This window comes from Oreochromis aureus, linkage group 17 (assembly GCF_013358895.1).
Source record: "Oreochromis aureus strain Israel breed Guangdong linkage group 17, ZZ_aureus, whole genome shotgun sequence".
Lineage (NCBI taxonomy): Eukaryota > Metazoa > Chordata > Actinopteri > Cichliformes > Cichlidae > Oreochromis > Oreochromis aureus.
The window spans coordinates 11,923,070-11,943,898 of record NC_052958.1 but is presented as its reverse complement, the minus strand read 5'-3'; the positions used below and the strand labels follow the sequence as shown (position 1 = coordinate 11,943,898).

Below are 20,829 nucleotides of genomic sequence, written 5' to 3'. Positions count from 1 at the left end.
ATATCAGACACTTCTTTGAGTCTACGTACTGTGTAGTCAGTGATGACGTTGGAGTTGTGCCTTTCTGTGTTTTCTTTTGTTTTCTTGGAGTTGCTGAGCACATGAAGCAGCTCCTCTATGCCATCCTGCAGCAACCTGTCAATCAAAGCCTTCAGCAAAGGAAGCTGAAAAAAGCTTTTATTTAGACAGCTGAACTCTACTTTTATTACACTATTGCATATTTATACAAAGTGGTGCAAAGAGCTCACCTTTATACCATAGGCTTCAAACATTGTCTCAATGTCCTAAAGTCGAGTGAAAATACGTTGTTCAGATACTTAATAATGTAAAATGAGAACATGTATGCCATAGAAGAAATCATTATATCCTTTATTCAACCTTCATCTCAAGAGATTTTCCTGGAGCTCCAGCGTCACCCTGCAGAAACATGAAAATAAATGCAGTCGGCATAATGTAATTTCCATTCCCATGTTTCTGAGGTATAACTCAAATCAGCATTACCTTTTCTCCTTTCAGGCCTCTTTCTCCTTTATCACCCTGCAAAACAAGACAAATCAGCAACCAAGGCTATATTTCAGGTTTTTTTAAGAACTCAGCCTCAATATAAGCACCATTACCACCTTACCTTCAATCCTGGAGAACCCTAAACACACAGAAACAGAGGAGCAGGACATTTGAACATGCATCTACAATGCATGACATCAAGCTCACCATATCTGTACTCATTGTAGCCCACAATAAAAATAAGCACTGTAGTCATCACTGCATGATGACGTAGATTTCATGCAGGCGACAAGTGAATTATGCCATGCAACAGCAGAGATGATGTGCCATTTTTTAAAAAGCTATACATATGCAGAAACATGTGCACAAGCATCAAACTCACAGTAGGTCCTGGAGGACCCATTGGCATTGGGAATGCTTGTCGGATTTCATCAATGGTAGCACCCTGAGAAGAGATATATGGATATTAAGTCAAACTGTGTGATGTTTTTCTGAATCAACACCCAGCAGAAAGGAATTAGTCAAACCAATGGTGATTATAGGTGTAGTCATAAACAAGTCACCAAAAATGAAGTCATTTTTCATCATGTTTACCTCAGGAGTGACAAGCACCTGCCTCCCAGGCAAACCTGGAAGCCCTGGTTCGCCCTTACTACCATCTTTACCCTGCGAAGAAACAAACAGCATCATCCAGTTACAGCCTCCACTTCATCACAAAGTTGTGTTTTCCTTCTTAAATGTGAATACACTTACATCAGCACCTGCATCTCCCTTGTCCCCCTGAAATGAAGAGTGAAGTTAACACAAGTAAATGGAGAATAAAAGCTTCATAAACGTTTTGATTGCTGCAGCAAATCTAAGAACCTTCTTGCCGTCATCTCCTTTGAGTCCTCTTTCTCCCTGTGAAAAAAAAAGTAATTTCATCTAAAAAGAGCTAGAAAATGGCAAACAAATGTGCAAATTGGATAAAACAGTAATCCAGGTGATATCTAATAGCAAAGTGGTATAATTGTCAAATGTTTCTCACATCTTTTCCTGGCAGGCCCCTCTTCCCATCAATGCCAGGTCTCCCCTGTAGAGAAGAGGAAATGAAAAAGGAGATTGATCATTATCGTGGATAAACATGTGGCTCCTGCTAATTACACACCTGACGCAAGGATATATTTTGTTATATTGGCTTGAATGACTAAAGACTGTCACCATTAAAAGTGTATAAAAAATGGATGATAATGGTTTTGCCGGAGGCATCGCGTTTCAGAGTGAAACTCACAGGAGTCCCCGGTAAGCCAGGCATCCCAGCAATCCCAACCCGGCCTTGATCTCCTTTTTCTCCTTTCTGTTTACAAGCATAGAAAAACAAAGTCTCCTTTTGCAAATATCAGCAAATTAAAATGACAAATGTTATTATAAACTGGACAAATTATAACTGAGGCAGTAAAACACACCACAGCAATGCGAAATAGCTGCTGACATGCTAAAAGCTTAGGCGTCTATAAGCACACATAAAGTTGATATACAGAAAATAAAGACTGAAGATCATGACTGCACCTTAACTTTTCTTTTCATTAATCTTTTTTTGTTAAATGAGATGATACACTGTAACTCAGTGATAACTTGTTTTATGGTAATATGTAATAGGGCAGTAAACCATATACTTTAATGACAAGAATTTAAGTTCCATAAAAATTCATCCACTCACCGGACCAGGCTCTCCTTTCTGTCCCTGGTCACCCTACGGTTACCATAAGACACCTTGTGAGCAAACTCATACATGCATACCCTATATGTACAAATATACTGGGCCACTTACACATTACACCTACAAGTGCTGCTCCGCCATGGAAACTCATGCCATGAAGCTCCTGGCGCACAGTTTTTGTGCAATTTGCAATGATACTATTTAAAGAAATTTCCCAAAACTGCCTTACAGCAATAATGAGACCCTGCTACAGGAAAACAGTGAGTTTTGTAAAGGCATATGGCATGGCTTGGTGGCAGTGGGAATGAAAACATCTAATTTCAGCAATGAAGATCTGTGGCCCAATACTTTTTGTCAATATAGTGCACGTGATGCCTTTTACATGGAAATTTCCAAAATATGTTAATGTGCAATTTCAATAAACCAATTTAATAGTGTGCATTTTTATAACCTTCATTCCTGGTTTTCCTGGTAAGCCATCTAATCCATCTCTTCCAGAACCACCCTGCAAAGCAAATAGTTGCATTAAACATACCTTTGTAAATAAACAACACAAACAGAACCACAGTAAGTGCAATTTATAATTATGCACATGCATACCAGAGACTGTCCTGGCAATCCAGGTTTCCCCTCTGGACCCTGGACAGACACATTACGATGTTTCAAGACATTCAAGAAAAATATATTAGTTTTGATTAAAAAAAAAGAAATAGATAAGAATAGCGTAAATGAATTTAGGGTCACTTCCTGTGTGGATGCCCCTTTGAACAGATTAACCAAGTTAGATTAATGATCAGTTTTGTGTCCTGAAGGGTAAAAGTTAATGCACTTAATTTTTGGCTGTCCATAAATTAATGGCTGCTTATACTTCAAAAAAATAATAATAAGTACAAAAAAGAGAATTAAACCCTAGCACCTTAGTAACATATTATAAGCAATGTTGCTTGGGGATGTACAGCTATCACAATGGTCACAGTCATTAGCTTGAATGATGTAGTGCTCTATACTGCCCTCTTCCTGGTTTCTTATTTTTTGCATATCTGCCACACTTTCATGTTTCAGATCATCAAACTAATTTTAATATTAGACAAAAATAACCTGAGTAAATACAAAATGCGGTTATTAAATGATGATTAAAAGCAGATCCAAAAAGTTATCCAAACTAACCTGTCCCTATGTCAAAAAGTTGTTTCCTCTAAAACCAATGGAGAAATGTTTGTTATGCCAACATTAGAAGCAAGAACTGTGATCAAGAGTTTGACGTAACTGGCAGTAAGTGTTTCATATCGCTGTGAAGGAAACTTTTGTCCACTCTTCTTTCCACAGTTGTTTTAATTCAGTTAGATTTTAGGATTTTCAAGCATTAAAGGCACGATGCATTTCAAGGATAATGCCAAAGTGTTCTGATTATTCCCAGATTTTGACTTGGCCACTGCAAAACCTCGTGTTTGAGCTTCAGGGTGTGAACTGAGGGTTGGACATTCTCCTTTAGGGTTTTCTGGTCTCAGTTACAGCAAGGCGTCCAGGTCCTTAAGTAGCAAAACAGCTGTTAACCATCACACTACCACCATCATTTTTGTTGTTGGTGTGTTTGTCGGTTGGTTGTTTTTAATGAACGGCTGTGTTGCTTTAATGTGAGATTTTACAACAGATGTAAAAGTACTCAAACCTTCCAAAAGGTTCTGCTTTAGTCTCATCAGGTAATATTTACATTTATATTTACATTTTACAAAAATGTAATAGCAGAAAGATGAGACTTTGTCCACTTTTTGGTACTGAATCGTGAACTTTAACTGAGACAAGCAAAGGCTGCAGCTCTTTAGATGTTGTTCTGGGTTCAGTTGTGATCTCCTGGATGAGTTGTTGATGGGCTCTTGGCTTCATTTTGAGTTTCCAGCCACTCGTGTGAAGTATCACCACTGTAACAAGTTTTCTCCATTTGTGGATAATGGTTCTCGTTGTGGCTCACTTGGGTACCAAATACTTAGAAATGGCTTTCCCGACCGATAGATGTCAGTGATCCTGTTTCTCTTCGTTTGTTGTCATGGCATGATTTTTGAGCTCCTGGGTGTGGCTAGTGAAACTGAACTCAGTGTTCAAAACATGTGGGGGCAGTTAACTTTTTCATATAGGTTTGGACAGCTTTTTTTCCCCTTGATAAAAAAAATCGTCTTTTAAAAACAGAATTGTTTTTACTCAGGTTATCTTATATTAAAATTGGTTTGATGATTTGTAACATGTTAATGTGATGAATATGCAAACATTAAGAAAACAGGAAGGGGAAAAGACTTTCTCACTGCACTGCGTATCACATCCTGTTGGTTACTTCATATGGTGAAAATACTCACTTGTGGCCCAGGCGGGCCCATTTCTCCTCGCAAACCTGGCTGACCTGGCTCTCCAGGATCACCCTGATAAGAAGGAAAGGGAAAAACTTTTAATTCTTCCTTAACTGAATGAATTTAAAGTTGTAATGTGCTATTCTTCAAATTACCTTAATTACTCTGGTCAGTATGTTGTCTGAACCAATCTGATTGAATAGAACGACAGTTAAATTGTTAACAAACACAGTTTCAGTTGATTGGAAACAGACATAAGGTCTCATGGAGGAATGAGGCTTTTTACAAGCTGTGCTGTAACAAGCGCCTCTGTCAAACATGGTTGAACTGATCAAGTAATTATAGAGATTTGTTTACTTGTGTTCCCGGAGGTCCAGGCTTTCCCTTTATGACGATGACAGCACAATGAAAAGAAGAAAGACAAAACAGTTAAAATCTCCAACGTCATACTTCTAAACAAATCCAATATTTGCAAGACAAAGGAAAAATAGTTTGGTGCAATGAAGGATGGCAAACACACAAAAAACAAAGTTAATTACTCAACTTATCAAAACGGAATGACACAGGAGGATAGCAGATTGAGAAGATATGAAACAGTGACTGACACAGAAGAATAATCAGAAGGCAGGCAGCCAGGAGAAAAAAACCAAACATGTTGACTGATGAGAGAGAGGGAGGGAGAGATGGTGGATACAAACTTACCGCCTCTCCTTTGTCACCTTTTTTGCCATCGGCACCCTTCAAAAGAGAAAAGAAATCTCAGGTGATGTTAAAGTTTTGCAATTTCAGTTGAATTATTACAGTTAGTTATAGTACAGTATAAAGCTACTGATCTGTACACACATACTAAGCAGAAAGATGAGGATCTTATAAGTGGATCTTCTTAAAAGTGTAAATTTAATAAAGCATAGTAATAACTCAGGAAGGCCACAAAGTCAAGCCCACATCAGCTGGTTCAGTTCACCACCTTCTACACAGTGAAGTGTTTCAGCTGCTTCAGCAGGAGCACAGCTGCTGCATACCCACAAGCCCCTTTGCAACCCACCTTTACCTCAGCTCTTCCTTTTAATGCTGTTTCTCACTTAATGAGTAATGTAAGACAGCTTCAAACAACAATCTTCTTTTGACCACTGTGTGCTGACTGAAGTTTAATGATCGTGGCAAAGAACTTACAGGTGGGCCAGGCTTGCCAGGGTCACCTTTTTCTCCAGTGTCACCTGGTTTTCCTGGTAATCCCAATGGACCCTGATCAACAAGTAGAAAGAAATGGAAGCATTCAGCCCTGCACTCATGTTTCACAAACAAAAGAGTCAGATTAAAAGCCTGATCAGAACTGTAACTACATATTCGGTATACTACATACTGGTTTGTCGCATTTTCAGATTTTGTCAAAATACATTTTGAAGTTACTTTTAAAATTTTGTGGGAAGTGTTGTTTTTCCTTTTTTCTTATTTGAAATATACAACTGTTGAAGAAGTACCCTGATTCCTCTTTCACCAGGCTCTCCAGCTGCTCCTTGTTCACCCTGCAAAAACAAATTAAATGACTCTGTGGAGGTAATATGTGACGCTGGAGATGATTATAGGGATGTTAAATCATTATAAAAATAACAATCTTCAAGAGCAACATGTTTAAAAGTCCAAGCGCTGGTCAACAAAACAGTCACGTAACAAACAAATAGACTTTACCTTCATTCCCGGTTCTCCTTTAGCTCCAGGTGCACCCTACACACAAAGTCAACAATAAATCTAAGCAGTAGGAAATATTTAGCCAAATGTGCTAACATTCACAATATACGTGTGAACAAAAGGGAAGAGAGAAAATAATTACATTTTTCCTGGTCCATTTGTTACATTTTTCACACTGTGAGCATTTTTCTGACACCATTGTTTCTGAATAGACCTGTTTATCAAACTAAATCTGAACTCTGCTGTACCTACTATACAAACAAAACTCATAGTTGCTGTAACGGCCACTCAGGATTTACTTACATCTTTACCTCTTAATCCCGGTTCTCCAGGATTGCCAGGTAATCCAATGCTCCCTTTTTCACCTTTAGAGCCATCTTTCCCCTGAGCAAAGACATGACCTCTGATTTACAACGTCAGCAAAAAAATTTATGCTTAAAAAATAAATAATTGGGGTTTTTAATTGTTTTAATACAAACCTGCTGTAGAATTTTACAACATATTTACAGCCAGCTCAAATTGGGTTTTGGTGTAAAAAAAAAAAAAAGGTATTGTCTGTATTTACAAAGAGTGCAGTGGCAAGATTGCATCTAAGAGGTGGGCTGACTTTTGGAAGTGATCCTGCTCCATTTCTGGGAGTTCCTTTCTCAAGTCGTAAAATATAAGTAGGAGCATATTTAAATCAGTACACAAATTGATTTGCAACACACAATTTGCTGAGAATTGCACCGATATTGAGACCATATTTAGCCCATTTTTTGTACTTGATAATGAAATTAACTGACTGTGTTTAGAAAAGGAGCACAACGTTTGTAAATCACCTGTAAAATCACCCTATCAGTACTATTTGGGGATTGTGCTCACACGCTGTTTTGCCCTGTTTAGTAATATGGCGTAATTCAAACATTATTCAAGTGGTTCAATTAAGTGTTTTAAACTTTAACTGAAGTTAACATTTAGTAAACTTCTAAAACCAAAAAGAATTTTTGGCCATAAAAAAATATTTTATCTTGTCTATGCCTTGTCTATGTCTATATCTACCCTTAGCTCCTATGAAGTTTTGCCTAGGCATGGATTTATCTGGCAAGCTTCACCAAACACTTGTGTTAAGCATGTGGAAAAGTGCAGGTGTTGCGAAGTGCTCACAAAAAAAAGGATCATGGATAAACCCAACAAATCATACAGTAAAGAATAATTTCAGGTAGACCCCTTGGGCTTAAGAGGGTAAGGAAATACATGACACTGAATAGCCCACCAACAAAACCTCTGTTTTCACTTGTAGCAACGCACTGTGCAAATTTCCCAAATGCAGCAGACTGCAGAGAATGAGTGCGTAGATTTTTTTTTTTCGCATCTGCCTGCTATGACTGGAAATTAGCTAAAAAGTATAAAAGAAAAACCAAAATTAAGCAAAGGTAGCAATCCAAAAATACAAAATTCATTTATGTGTTTGTATTCTATGTGTTGTTGAATACAAGTGTTTGCTTTCACCTTGCATGTATTATTTTGACCCGTTGTTTACAGAAAAAATATTCACAAGAAGAACTTAATGTAACTAGTGATGACTCACCTTTTGTCCTGGTTTTCCTGATAAACCAACATTTCCCTGTAAACAATGAAACTAATAAAACATCTAACAACAACAACACACAGCAATTTCCTGCTTTATGATAGGATAGCAACAGAGTTAAAGATTTAAATGACTCACCCTTTCTCCATTTTCTCCCTTCTGCCCCTGCTGTCCTGGAATCCCAAAACCAGGACTACCCTGCACATATCAAAACAAACCATAACCGTACCATAAAGTGATATTCAGTTATTCTATTTGCTCTAATCCTGAAATAATAAAATGGAAATGACCATGATGGACAATATTTCTCCATAACAACCTTTTCTCCCTTGTCTCCTTGTTCTCCCTTTATTCCCTGAGGGCCTGTGGAACCAACTGGACCGATGTCTCCCTGAGAGAACACATGCACATACGTGAGCACATGTACATCAATTGATAAGAGAAAGCTAAACCTCTCTCCACTCTAAATGGACCCTGTGGACTGTCATTAATTATGTGCCATCCAACAGAGCATTCAGTCTCCCTGAAAAAGCTAATGAGAGAAAATTTTTAATTGTGTTTGATAAGCGTGCCCAGGAGATTGAGTCTGCAAAAATACACCAATTAATTAACAATGTTTTCAATTACTCACCTCTGGCTGATTTATTTTAACCCACTTAAGATAAATACGTGCACACAGCTTAGTCTGGTTGAGAAGAAATTAAAAAAGGTGTTGCAGCACCAATAGTTTCAGTAGTTTAAATCCTTTTACTCAATGATAAAACCTTTACCTGGAACTAATAGCAATTTCCTTATTTTAATCTTAAATGCCTTAACTGCAGACGAGCAGCTTGTACCAACAGAAAAAGTTGTTATAATTGCACTTTACGCAGAGTTTGCAAAGTCTCTTTGTATGCAGCTGAAAAAGAACAAAATTAAATCATCCAGGTTTCACAGCTGACTGCAACTACCACAGCATGACGTCTATATTAGGTTCTTATCTGTTATTATCTCACAGGTTTGAAACTAGTATGATTACTTTATTGTTTCCCATAAAAGAAAAACAACCCTGAAATAGGTGACAGGTACAAAAACCACAACCATTAGTAACTAGTAAGCTTAGATCTAATTCAAAGAAAGCTAATCTATATCACAGCCTCCCTATTGCTGATCTGTATCTGTTAAACTGACAGAGGGACAAATGAAAGTTTATAGAGGTTATGCTTACAAAAAGGGATCCTGTACCACTGTCCAGAATTTATTAGCTCAAACTCAGAATTCTAAATCTATAAAGGATTGTTAAAATCCTGCTAGCCAGTTAAGCCCTGGACTGTCCAGAAATGCTTCAGGAGGGACGAGTATTTTAAATCAAACAGACAAAAACAGTCTGATTTTACTAAAAGTAAGATGCTGAGTAATGAATGAACCCCCAAAATGTTGGCATCTGCTCCTTGATGACTGTAGTTCCACCAACATGTAACTTTTTCTTTAAGTGCAATGAGACACATGGTTCATTCAATTACCAGCCAGGTGCGTGCCTAAATGTGAAACATATGTAAGAAGATGGCAAAAATGCAGGCTGAGATGGAAATTATACTGGTACCCAGCTGCACCGACTACTGGTGACATGCTTTTCCTCTTTTGTGTGCTCTATATCCTACAGCTTTTGATCAGGTAGGCTGAAATTAGCATATGGTATGTTTCCCTTTTCAGATCTCAGCCAGTCAAACTGTAAAAGGAATCACCTGGAAAGGCTGATTAGTAACACTATGGGGGGATCTCACATGATAAAGGTGTAGATTGTGGATGCTGTGACTTTTAAAGCACCTTTCTTAACGTTTCCTTATTTAATTAAGAATATATAGTGCCCGATGATTGACTTGAGAACTATCCAGACCAGACACTTGATGTCCTATGACAGCTGGAATATCCACCACCTCCTTCCCCAGAGCCCAACAGGTTAAGCATTTCTTCAAGGACATTTAAGGCTATTTGACATACTTGAAGGCTGTAATTAAGCTGAAAAAAAAAATGTTTTGGAAGAATGTTGATGTAGTATACACTGACTGGAAAAATCAGTAGTGAAAATAGAAACAGATCAGCAAAAGTTCTGGAAAAAGCTCACACACTGGTAACTTACCCTGGCCCCCTTTTTCCCAGCTGGACCAATTATCTGTTGTGACAGGGAAAAGACAGTTTAATAGCAAAACCTCTATATACTAGGTTGAAATATATAAAATGGTTTTCTTACACCCTTTGCCGGGTCTCCAGCAGGTCCTCTTGGACCTTCATCTCCCTTTAATCCCATCGGTCCTGTCGGCCCCTAGAAATGTGAAGGTGAACTCTCAGTGCCACTTCTGTTGTGACCGCCTCTCTGATAAAAGCTGTTTATTTTTGTTCCCAACAAATCAAAACCAATTTCTTCTTTTTATCATAAAAACTAATCTTGTTGAATTACTACAAAGCGTATTACAAAACACAGGAAGATGGTCCTCATGATGACAGTTTTTCCGGTAGCAATCTCTTCCAAAAGATTATGCTGCTTCAAATTAAAAATCACTGAAGCAGAAAAAAACGACCCATTTGCAAAACATACCCACTGAGGTTTGACAATTTGGCTCATGGATGTATGCAATCATAACCATCTCTGATACAGTGTAATCTTCAAAACCCAGAACAAAATGACTTCCTCATTTGTTCATTCATCAATCTAAATGTCTGCTTGGAGACATCAGCAAAAGTTATTAATAGGTTTAAAGCTAATCTTTCAGTTTTCAGAGCTGGTGCAAAATAAAAACACTGCATTTGCCCCTGCCTTGTTTTTTATATTTCTTTATAGCTTTTGATAATTTCTTTTAACATCTGTTTCAATTTATTTCGATCTTCTCTAATCCCCACAGGGTCAAAGGTATACATACAGGTTCAAATATATGCATATTCTAATATACTGATATTTGGTTAAATGTGTCTCAGCAAGTTGCAGTTTGACGGGATGCTTTAGGTAGCCATCGACAACTGATCACAAATCCCGCCGGGATAATTCTGGCTGGGGTCTTCTTGGCAGAATTTGTAGGATTCATTTAAATTGGTTGGTTTTCTGGCATTTCCTGACTAAGCATAGTCTACACCAGGGTGCCCAATCCTAGTCCTGAGAGCTACTTTCCTGCAGCTTTTAGATTCATCCTTGTTCCAACACACCTGAATCAAATGATTTCTTGTTATCAGGCCTTTGCCAAACTTGATGGCATGCTGAAGAGGTCATCAAACCATTTGATTCAGCTGTGTTGGAGTAGGGATGCATCTAAAAAGCAGTAGCTCTAGTCTACACACTTTCAAAAGGGTTGAGGTCGGGACTTTGGAAAGGCCATTACAGTGTTTGTGTTTGGAGATAGTCCTTTATTATTCCATTACTTGTGCAATATACCAGCACCACTGGCAGCAAAACAACCCCACAGCATGATGCTGCTACCGCCATGGTTGAAAGTTGGTGCAGTGTTCTTAGGTTTGAAAGTCTCATCCTTACTCCTCCAAAAGTAGTAGCAGGATAATTCAGTCTTTGTCTGACAATAAATATCTTCTCTTTTCTTTTCTTTCTTTTCTTCTTTTAAAACTTTTAAACTTTTAGGTCTCTGACATAAACTATATATGTGTCTGCCCAACTTATCACTTCGTAGATCATCTCATCGAGGTCTCTTAATTGTTCCATGCTCTTACTTTAAAACCAGAGGCAATCACGCTATTGAGATTTCAGAAAAGCCTTTCTTAGCTTATCAGGATGATTGGTTTGTTTTTAAAAAAATGACAAAAACTCATTTCTATAAGTTAGCTTTCCGCAATTATTATGGGCCACAGTTTATATTTATTTGTGTGTATGAAAGTGTGTCTGTTGAAATGAATGTGTCACTATGTGCCTGTATGTTGGACTGTATTTATTTATCTTTAAACTGTCAAACACCTTGTAACACTGTGTTTTGAAAAACGCTGTATAATTAAACTTATATTATTATTATCATTATTATTAATAAATCTTATGCCACATTGTACAAGATGCAATCCACACTCACTGGGGGTCCTTGTGGTCCTATTGGTCCCACCTCTCCTTGGTCTCCCTAAAGAAGAAAGAAAATGTTAACGCACACTTTTTTTGTATAAGCAGCCTTATTCTTGTTAATCTAAAATGAATCTTCACATTCATATGCATGATAATTGTAAAACAGAAAGAATTTATATGTGAATGAACTCACCTTGTCTCCTTGCTCCCCTTTCATTCCCTTTTTTCCCTGCAGGTATAAATAAATCACTTGCTTTAAATTAAATCATCAATGATTGTTATGCAGTCTTCGCTTTTATCTGTGATAAATTTGCTTCATTTCATTAGAAGGAAGTGCAATTCATTTATATGCAGTTAAGTATAAAACATGCAGGGTAGTCATATGTGACTATTCAGTTGGTGATAAAGTGCACACCCGAGGTCCAATGATTCCCTGGATGCCCTGCTCTCCACGCTCACCCTTAAAAGACAAAGAGAAGAAACATGTGAATCCACAATAAAGTTTTAACAATAAAGGGTTTTAGATTACTTTAGGATATTAGTAAAAATCCGAGTTTAAAAATGTATATTTTGGTACCTTTGGGCCAACTGGTCCTGCTAATCCAATATCTCCCTGCATGACAAAAGTAAAACAAACACACAAATAATCCAGTCTTTAATGCAGTGTCGACTATTCTCCAAGCTGATGACTAAACTCTGTGTCCTTCATGTCTGCTGTAAGGTACCTTCTCTCCTTTCTCTCCATGAGGACCTTGAACACCTTGTATGCCAACTCCCTCCTCACCCTGCAAGAAAAATTAAATATTATAAACAATAAAGTATTTTTAGCAATTATGCACTTAGGGTCTATACAAGCACAAAAGCTGTAATTCAAAATCACCTTTTCTCCTTTCTGGCCTGGCAGTCCTGGTCCCCCATCGACACCAATGGGACCAGGCAAACCTGCAATGCCCTGCAGCAGTTTGCACATGTGTGAGTTTGGGATGTGAGAGACAAAGCGGGCACAGAAATGTCAATCGCAAATTCTGTTTTATTTTTTTCTTAACTAAGCTGCCCGAACACTATAATTTTATCAGCTATGTGCTTACATCTTTTCCCGGCTCTCCTTTGTCTCCTTTCACGCCCTGCTTCCCACGTAAGCCCTTTCAAAAATAAATGAAATATTATAAGATATGCAAACACAACAAGACATATTATATAACAAAATAACCGAGCGGTTTGAAAATAGGCTAATATACAACATTTATGAAAGTAAATTAGAAGTTGTGATTCATTTTTTAAGCAAATGTATAAAACGACAAGAAGACAGCCTTCATACTTACTTTTGTACCCGGCTCTCCGGGATCTCCCTGCAAAGTGCAAACAGTAGAAGCAGCTCTGTTGGACTATGCTGTCAAAACATCTTTGTGACACTTCATACTAAATACTCCAAGCTGTCTTGACATTATATGATGTGCAGTGACAGGCATTATAAAACATCATGAATTAAGAAAGGTGGGGTGTAATTACAATGCCCTTTTTTTTTCTTTTTTTTGCTTCCCTTGAATTTATGTTACCTTGACAGCTGTTCCTGGTGGCCCCGGTGATCCTGGCTGACCAGGCAGACCTGGAGCTCCATTGACCCCTGGAAGACCGGGAGGTCCTGGGGGACCCTGTAACATGCAGTTAAAATGATCTTAAAATGCCTTAAAGATTACCTTTCAAAAACTACTAGTTTATTTGTTTGTTTTTTGGGGTAATTTTTTTTTTTTTTGCCTTCTCGAAAACTCACCGAGGAGCCTGGCTCTCCTTTTCGTCCGGGCACAAAATTTGCATCTGTACCAGCTATAACGTATCCCGGCTCTCCCTGAGAGGAAGGCAAAAAAAGACTCAGTTTATTGTTGTTGCAGCATTCAAATCTTAAAAGTACATAAACAGCTGTCTCATAAATAGAAAGCAAAATTAAATGCATGGATTAGACTTACTCTTTCTCCTCTCTGTCCCTTTGGACCAGGAAGCCCAGGTGGACCCTACCATGAAAAGCCTGTTTTAAAAATCCAGTCTCCAAAAAATATAGATGACACAATTCAGCAATTTATATATATTTTTTACAGATACTTTGTTCTCACCATGTCACCTGGAACACCTGTAGGGCCCTGGAAATTAAAAAAGTTATCATATTTTCAGGTTCGGATCAGATCAGTGTGACATTCTGTTCTTTATGGATATACAAGCGTCAGAAAAAGAAAGTTGTTGTAGCACTATATGCAGACCTATGATGCACTGCACCACAAATTAAACGCAGCATATCAACACAAACACCTCATGCCAACTGTCAAGCACGGTGATGGAGGGGGGATAACTTAGGCTTGTTTTGCAGCCACAGAACCTGTGCTCCTTGCAATCAGTAGGTCAAATGTGAGGCCATCTGTCCAACAGACAAAGCTTGGCCCAAACTGTGTCATGCAACACGATCCCAAGGACACAAGTAAATCTATAGCCGCATGGCTGAACAAGGAAAGAATCAAGGTGTTGTAATGGACCATTCGAAGTTCAGACCACAACCTGACTGAAATGCTTGGACCTCAAGAGAGCTGTGCATACACTCTATGCACAGGACTGCTTACACTGCTGTAAAATCATTTTCATATGTCTTTAGGTACCCGTTGGCCAGCAGAACCCGGTGGTCCAGTTCTTCCTGGGCGACCTGGCAAACCAGGAACACCGTCAGTTCCAGGAAGTCCCTGTCAAATTAAGACATTAAAGTCAGTCCTGAAAGTTAAATAACAAATTGCAGAGGCACACAAATACTACTGCACTGTTAGTGGTTTCGATACAGCATTTAAACATAACACTAATTGTATATACAGAATTCAAAGAGGACAGTACACGGGAACTAATTTAATGCAAATGGTTTAAAAGATGAGGTCTTGAACTCTTACTTTCATATACTTTTGAAGCTGAAATGCTCTACAAACATCTTAATTCATGTTTTTGTTTACATGCAACTCTTGTTGTTATGTACATATATTCATGCACATACAGTTAACATACACTGTATGTGCTGATGCTTACCCTTTCTCCTTTCTCTCCTTTTGACGATGTGAAAGGATCAAACTCTCCAGGGCTTTGTCTGAATCTCTACAACAACATTAATAATTGTTATTTTTAAAAGGTTTGGTTGATGATAAGTAAAAAAGTGTATCTGAATATACAAGGCAGAAGCGGGGCAGTGAAAAACTGAATAGAAGGGAGAACAAAGTATAAGCGTATTATTTAAAAGGCGCCATAAAGTAAGGATAAACATACCAGACCAAGACCCAAACTATCTCCCTGAAAGAATAAAAGATTATCAAAAAATAAAGAAATAAGTTTATGAAATGTTACAGGAAAAAATGCATCAGTTTCGTCTGAGTCAAATAACTCACCTTTTCCCCTTTTTGGCCCTGAGAAAACAGATTATTGACATGATTAATCACTGCAGAATAACAAGGTTTAACAACTCACGATTATGACTTTGCGGGAGAAAGAATCAAACGAACCTTCATGCACTGAGTTAGGCATGGACCCTCGGGCTTAAGCATCTCCTCTGGGTCATCAGTGGGGGTGTCTAGCTGAGCACCCTGAAAATGAAAAAAAAAATGAATGCATTACAAACTATTCAACTGACTTTTAAGTAGACTTCACAAGCAGAGAAGGCTCACTACAAAGCTTCTTTGAATTTGCTCTTCAAGATTAATTTGAATTCTTATTATGCAACACAAGGTTGTATAACAAATTTGGAGATGTAGTCTGTTTGTGCTACCAAAAATTCTGAATGAATTATTCACTATTTGAGTCATAAAAGTAAAGCTACTGTTTGCAGTGAAGTGCGGGGGGGGGGTGAATCTCAGAGCTTCACACGTGTAGTCTTGCAGCCTGAAGAAATAAACTTCAAAGTTTATTGGTTAGGCGGAAGAGGCACCACATGTAGTACCAGTTGGTGAATTTTCCAGTTAGGATACTTTTTTATGCTCGTCGCTATAAGTGACTTAGTGACTTGGAAAGTTTTATCGGTGATATTGATTCAGAGAAATCTGAAACTATTTATCTCCTGCACCTCAGCTCTACTGACAAAATGAAAAACAGGCGTGTCTGTCTTTGCCTCCTTTCTTCTAAAATCAAAAATCACCTGCATATTTTTTTCCTTACAATGTGCAGGTGATTGTTCTCTGGCCACCACACCAAAAGATTGCTCATGTCCTCCGGATATGAACAAAAAAAATACACGTACATCCACACCAAAAGAGGGGGAGGTGCTGGGCTGACAACAAGCAAACAACAAAAGGAAAAAATCAACTGCTTGAACACTGCAGAGCTCCGTTTTTGCCTACTGATTGCACCAGGCAATCTATGACGTTTCTACCACACCTGCTCATTTTTAGACAAAAAGTTTCAGTTTCATTATTGAATGCGGAGCTCAAATCAGCAGCATTCACAGAGGCTTTATTTATTATCAAGGTGTGTGAAGACGGGGGACAGTGGAGCCAACTGCTGAGGAGCTACGTGGGACAGGCCTATTGTCTTTTATGAAGAACCAGCCTCTCAAAACACATCATCAGAAATGGGCTGAGTCTGCAGTCACGTCCTCCGGTCTGACGTCAAGTAAAGAATGGTGACGTTTTCTCGCCTGCAGAGCTTTTGTGTGCAAATTTAAAATTAACTGGATGCACCTCTGTGTAATACATGGTCATTAGACACAAATAATCAGCTCCACAGGTGTTTTAGAAGATCCATCTACACATGCTCAAAGTGTGTTCACTTTACAGGCACAGTATAAAAGCTGTCCCAATACAACAAAATCCCCTACAACACATACATGTATGTATCTCTTATGGACAAAGATTTCCTTCGTTTACAGTCATTTATTTATTTTAGTTCCTTACAGACAAACAAGCAATACCTTTGCCTTATTTTTTTACCTCACCTCATCTTGTAGTTTGAACTCTGTGACGAGTTCGTCACTACAGAGGCTTCTGATAAATTCTCTCTCCACGGAGGGAAAATCATCAAAAGTTGGTGAATAGAAGATGTTTTTGTAGCTGGTAGGAGCTGCAATTTTATTCAGTTCTTCATGATCTGCATTCGAAACTCCAACTGCCAGGACGCTGACCCCTATAGAGACACAATCGTGATAACTGAATATTTTAGTTTAAACTTTTAATTAGTGAAAACCCCTTTCACGTGTTTTGAACAGTTTATATTATAACTCACCCAAGGCGCGTGCAATTCTGGAGGGCGGCACCACATTGTCCTGGGCCTTGCCATCCGTAAACAAAACCAGAACATGGGGTACATCCTGCCTCATCCCATGAGCCTCCTGAAACAGTTCTTGCAGAACATAGCTGATTCCCTTTCCTGAGGAACAAACGAACAAAAACAACAAGAAATAAGTTTTAAGAGGAAGTAATATGACTTTTGGTTAAATTCTGGTAGATTATTTTTGCTAGTTTTCCAGCACTGTAATGAGATTGTTCAGCCATGTTATTATTAGGGGTCTTGGACCATATGAATTATTGTATCATCTTACTGATTCAACAAAGAAAACATACTTTCTTGTTGTTTTTTAACACAAAATTCAATTTGCCCATGCACAACAAAAGATCATCTCATATGACACTAACTAGGTCAGCAGTCAGTGTGCAGGCTTTTGGTAACAGAACAGCGTGACACCTGTTAAAAAGACTACGGTGTTCAATACAGGAAATAGTAAAAGAGGCTCCTGGCCCACTGAAGACAGCTGGCAAACTGAGACAAAGCATGGTGCACATCTGTGTATCACCAACCGGTTTTGGTGTTGCCCCCTCCATAACGCAGCGCTCTGAGAGCCCTGAGCACAGAGTTTCTGTCTTTGAAGTCATTAAGGCGGAATTCAATGCGAGGCTCATCGCTGTAATGAACCACAGCTATCTGAAAGAAGATTGAGAGAGTGAGAAAATGCCCATCATCATAACATCAATATAAAGGATTTTTAGATCACAGCTGAGTGTGATGAAACTTCACTCTTCAAAACGAAGATCATAAGAACTATATATTTGCTTGTGCTTGCCTCCTTGGCTGACAAAAAAAATGGCATTGTGCCATGCCTCTCCTTTCTGCCAGTGTTTGAGTCAGATTCAGCCCATTTGGTGGAGAAGAGCACATTATGTTACTGCTAATGGTCTAAGCCTGCACATGAGACTCACCTTCCGGGCAGCTATTATGACTCAAAAACTGCAATCGAGTCCAATTTGTAATTGTCTAAACAGACTCACAGCCAAAGTGATAAAATTAAACACCTGAAAGTTATATCTTCAGCAAAGTACAAAGAAAAGTTTTTACTGAGCAACTAACCTGCGTGCCTTGTGAACCAATTACGGGGAAGTATGTAGCCACTCGAAATATGAAGTCTTTCATCTTCCTAAAGTTGTCGGTGCCAATGCTCGACGACTCATCCACCAAGAATACTATATCTGCTTTGGTCTTACCGCACACTGGACAGAAACAGGACAGAAAACAGTTTTGACTAAAAATACGCTACATATTATTTAACATGAGGGAAAAAATATAAGAGAATCTCTAAAATACCTGGTTGTGGTGGTGTTTTTTTCTCTGTCACTCTACTCAGTGTGGTTAATCGAAAGGCTGTGACTGCTCCTGCCTTGCCCTCAGTGACACTTGGCTGAACGTGGGGCTTCTTGGTTGTTAAGGCCTCAGTTGGAAGCACAACATCAGGGTGCCAGGTGGTCCTCATGGGTGATTGAGCAGTGGTTGTGTTGATGATAGAGGGAGTCTGGGAGTCCCCAGTGATAGGAGGGGAATGGGGGGGCACTGTAGGTGGCACAGGCTGGACTGTTAACGCTGGGCGAGCTGGTCCCACTGTGATACACAGAACCATAACAAATAAATCAAACGCTTGAGGTCTCTGGAGTCAAACAGAGTCTTTGCTAGAACAACAAATGGGATTACAAAGGAAGCAATAAAACACTGCTGCAGCATTCTTCACTTTGGGTTTTCAGCTTGTACCAGTCTTAGGAAAAAGTTACTGTAGGTGTTCACTGAATATCAACAAACATAACAGCTGACAATAGAAAGCTAAGAAAGATGTATTTATGCATGGGTACTCAGACAAATAGGTTCAACATTTTAAAGCATTCATGCAGTTTAGAGTAAGAGCACGGCCATATGAGAGATGTAGTGCTAAATAGCTTAACACTTAGCTAAGATAGCATTTCTTTTCTTCAGCAAGCTAATTTTAGCTTTGTCAATTTTATATTTACAAAAATAAAAATACACACACAGTATTGTGTGGCTGCAGGTATTTTAGCCTGATCAGTGGATGTATTAAAGTAAATATGTGGGACAGAGAGATCTGAAGTGTATGTCTATCGTTCAGTCAAACAACTTGGAGAGAGTCTTACATATTCTCTGATACATGGTGCTTATAGGCCCCTCCACTTCTCCATACAAAGGTCTGATGGTGAAAAGATATGTTCTGCCATACAAGAGATCACTGATCTTATAGTAGGTGAAACCAGGGCCAAGGATTTCTGTTTTTGTGTCAAACACTGAAAAAAACATACAAAGAAAACATGGTGTTGCAAAGTGATCAGTCGTGACAGTTTCAAGAAATAATAAATAAGAAAATAAATCTTTATACTAAAAGGGATTTGAGTGTATAAAAAAGAAAGGAAACAATATTTTTTAATAACCTGGAAAATAATGTGTCAAATCTACAAGCAATAATGATATATCTGAACATCTGGTGAGAAATTACATGTATGGAGATTCTGTCAATTATGACAATATTACTTTAGGAATTTTGTTAATGAGATTTTTCACCTTATTAACATACCCTTTTTAACAAAAGGGTGCTTATGTTGCCACTTTATTCACAAAAGACATCTCATGGTTAAAACACTCTGAAATCTCTAAACAATTATTCCTGGCATGCTGGGATACTTGTGTTTTATTCAGGCAAATATTGCCTTTTCAGACCAAGACCTGTTAAATAAAAGAATGTTTATGGCAGGTCTCATTATGCAGTGTAATATAATTTACATAATATGTAATTCATCTCTGGAGCCTAAACGAAAGTTGCATGAATTATAAGAAGGTGTTTTATCAAGTTGTGGTTCCTTACTGACCTGAGATGTGCCTCCAGGAGAGGCGATATCCTGAGGCACCAGCTACGCGTGTCCAGTTCAGAACAGTACTGTTGTCTGTTGTATTCAAAGCAGCAAATCCTTCTACTTTTGGAAGATCCACTGAAACACACAAAATAGCTCTCATGAATAATGAAATAAAGAAACAAGTGACATTAGGTGGGTTTTTTTGCATCCACCACATTAGATTTTAAATTAGGCCATCAATATGTGTTAGAAGTGCAAACTTTCAGCTTTAATTCAAGAGGTTTGACAACAGTTTTGAATGAATTGTTCCTGAAATACAACCATTTTTAAACATAGTGATTTTAAGAGGCTCAAAGTAATTGGACAAGCAGTTTCATAGCCTCTGATAAAAGATTTGGAGTTGACTCAAAATGTTGAACTTGCATTTTGGTAGCTGCTCACTGGAACTTTCAATACGAGGTCCATAGAAGTGTTGATGCAAGTGAAGGACGATGTGTCTACTTGAGAGATAGCAAAAAGTTTAGTGGCCAAATCAGTGATCTGCACTGACCGACTCAGTAACACCAAAAGGCCTTGGAAGATTGCAGAACACAACTAATATGGATATTGATTCTAACCCAAGACAGCAATCTTTCAGTTATGAAATACAAAACTGTATGTGGGAAGGCCCATAAATAATGAGCAACTGAAGGTGTCTGTAGTAGAGGCAAGAGGAAGCAAAGCATTTGGTGATATCTATGAAATGTAGGCTTCAGGCATTGACTGCAAAGAATTTTTAGAAGTATTGAAAAACAAACCTTATATTTAAGTTGATGTTGTCCAATTACTTTTAAATCTACTAAATTCTAAGCCACCGTAGTGGCATTTAC

At 38.3% G+C, this 20,829-nt stretch overlaps 1 protein-coding gene across 6 annotated transcripts in view; it reads right to left on the bottom strand.

The window, feature by feature from the left end:
* The window catches only part of col7a1l (collagen type VII alpha 1-like), a 72,882-nt gene that overhangs the window by 30,275 nt on the left and 21,778 nt on the right, over window positions 1-20,829 (bottom strand). For 5 of the 6 annotated variants that reach the window (XM_039601451.1, XM_039601452.1, XM_039601454.1 and 2 more), the window contains 51 exons: window positions 19,976-20,095; window positions 19,250-19,396; window positions 18,417-18,707; window positions 18,183-18,322; window positions 17,636-17,759; window positions 17,064-17,207; window positions 16,777-16,964; window positions 15,353-15,433; window positions 15,239-15,256; window positions 15,120-15,143; window positions 14,886-14,951; window positions 14,474-14,554; window positions 13,940-13,966; window positions 13,796-13,840; window positions 13,603-13,677; window positions 13,388-13,483; window positions 13,154-13,180; window positions 12,920-12,973; window positions 12,712-12,783; window positions 12,557-12,616; window positions 12,409-12,444; window positions 12,247-12,291; window positions 12,025-12,060; window positions 11,845-11,889; window positions 10,032-10,103; window positions 9,921-9,953; window positions 8,121-8,192; window positions 7,940-7,999; window positions 7,802-7,837; window positions 6,535-6,615; window positions 6,232-6,267; window positions 6,024-6,068; window positions 5,716-5,787; window positions 5,245-5,280; window positions 4,900-4,926; window positions 4,698-4,733; window positions 4,552-4,614; window positions 2,804-2,842; window positions 2,655-2,708; window positions 2,204-2,236; window positions 1,775-1,840; window positions 1,532-1,576; window positions 1,369-1,404; window positions 1,258-1,284; window positions 1,099-1,170; window positions 887-949; window positions 626-643; window positions 502-537; window positions 379-417; window positions 249-284; window positions 30-164 (listed from right to left, as the gene is read on the bottom strand). In XM_039601451.1, coding sequence (XP_039457385.1) covers window positions 30-164; window positions 249-284; window positions 379-417; window positions 502-537; window positions 626-643; window positions 887-949; window positions 1,099-1,170; window positions 1,258-1,284; window positions 1,369-1,404; window positions 1,532-1,576; window positions 1,775-1,840; window positions 2,204-2,236; window positions 2,655-2,708; window positions 2,804-2,842; window positions 4,552-4,614; window positions 4,698-4,733; window positions 4,900-4,926; window positions 5,245-5,280; window positions 5,716-5,787; window positions 6,024-6,068; window positions 6,232-6,267; window positions 6,535-6,615; window positions 7,802-7,837; window positions 7,940-7,999; window positions 8,121-8,192; window positions 9,921-9,953; window positions 10,032-10,103; window positions 11,845-11,889; window positions 12,025-12,060; window positions 12,247-12,291; window positions 12,409-12,444; window positions 12,557-12,616; window positions 12,712-12,783; window positions 12,920-12,973; window positions 13,154-13,180; window positions 13,388-13,483; window positions 13,603-13,677; window positions 13,796-13,840; window positions 13,940-13,966; window positions 14,474-14,554; window positions 14,886-14,951; window positions 15,120-15,143; window positions 15,239-15,256; window positions 15,353-15,433; window positions 16,777-16,964; window positions 17,064-17,207; window positions 17,636-17,759; window positions 18,183-18,322; window positions 18,417-18,707; window positions 19,250-19,396; window positions 19,976-20,095 — 3,410 coding nt within the window. The remainder of the gene's footprint in view (window positions 1-29; window positions 165-248; window positions 285-378; window positions 418-501; window positions 538-625; window positions 644-886; window positions 950-1,098; window positions 1,171-1,257; window positions 1,285-1,368; window positions 1,405-1,531; window positions 1,577-1,774; window positions 1,841-2,203; window positions 2,237-2,654; window positions 2,709-2,803; window positions 2,843-4,551; window positions 4,615-4,697; window positions 4,734-4,899; window positions 4,927-5,244; window positions 5,281-5,715; window positions 5,788-6,023; window positions 6,069-6,231; window positions 6,268-6,534; window positions 6,616-7,801; window positions 7,838-7,939; window positions 8,000-8,120; window positions 8,193-9,920; window positions 9,954-10,031; window positions 10,104-11,844; window positions 11,890-12,024; window positions 12,061-12,246; window positions 12,292-12,408; window positions 12,445-12,556; window positions 12,617-12,711; window positions 12,784-12,919; window positions 12,974-13,153; window positions 13,181-13,387; window positions 13,484-13,602; window positions 13,678-13,795; window positions 13,841-13,939; window positions 13,967-14,473; window positions 14,555-14,885; window positions 14,952-15,119; window positions 15,144-15,238; window positions 15,257-15,352; window positions 15,434-16,776; window positions 16,965-17,063; window positions 17,208-17,635; window positions 17,760-18,182; window positions 18,323-18,416; window positions 18,708-19,249; window positions 19,397-19,975; window positions 20,096-20,829) is intronic. The other variant, XM_039601453.1, reaches the window with a different exon arrangement.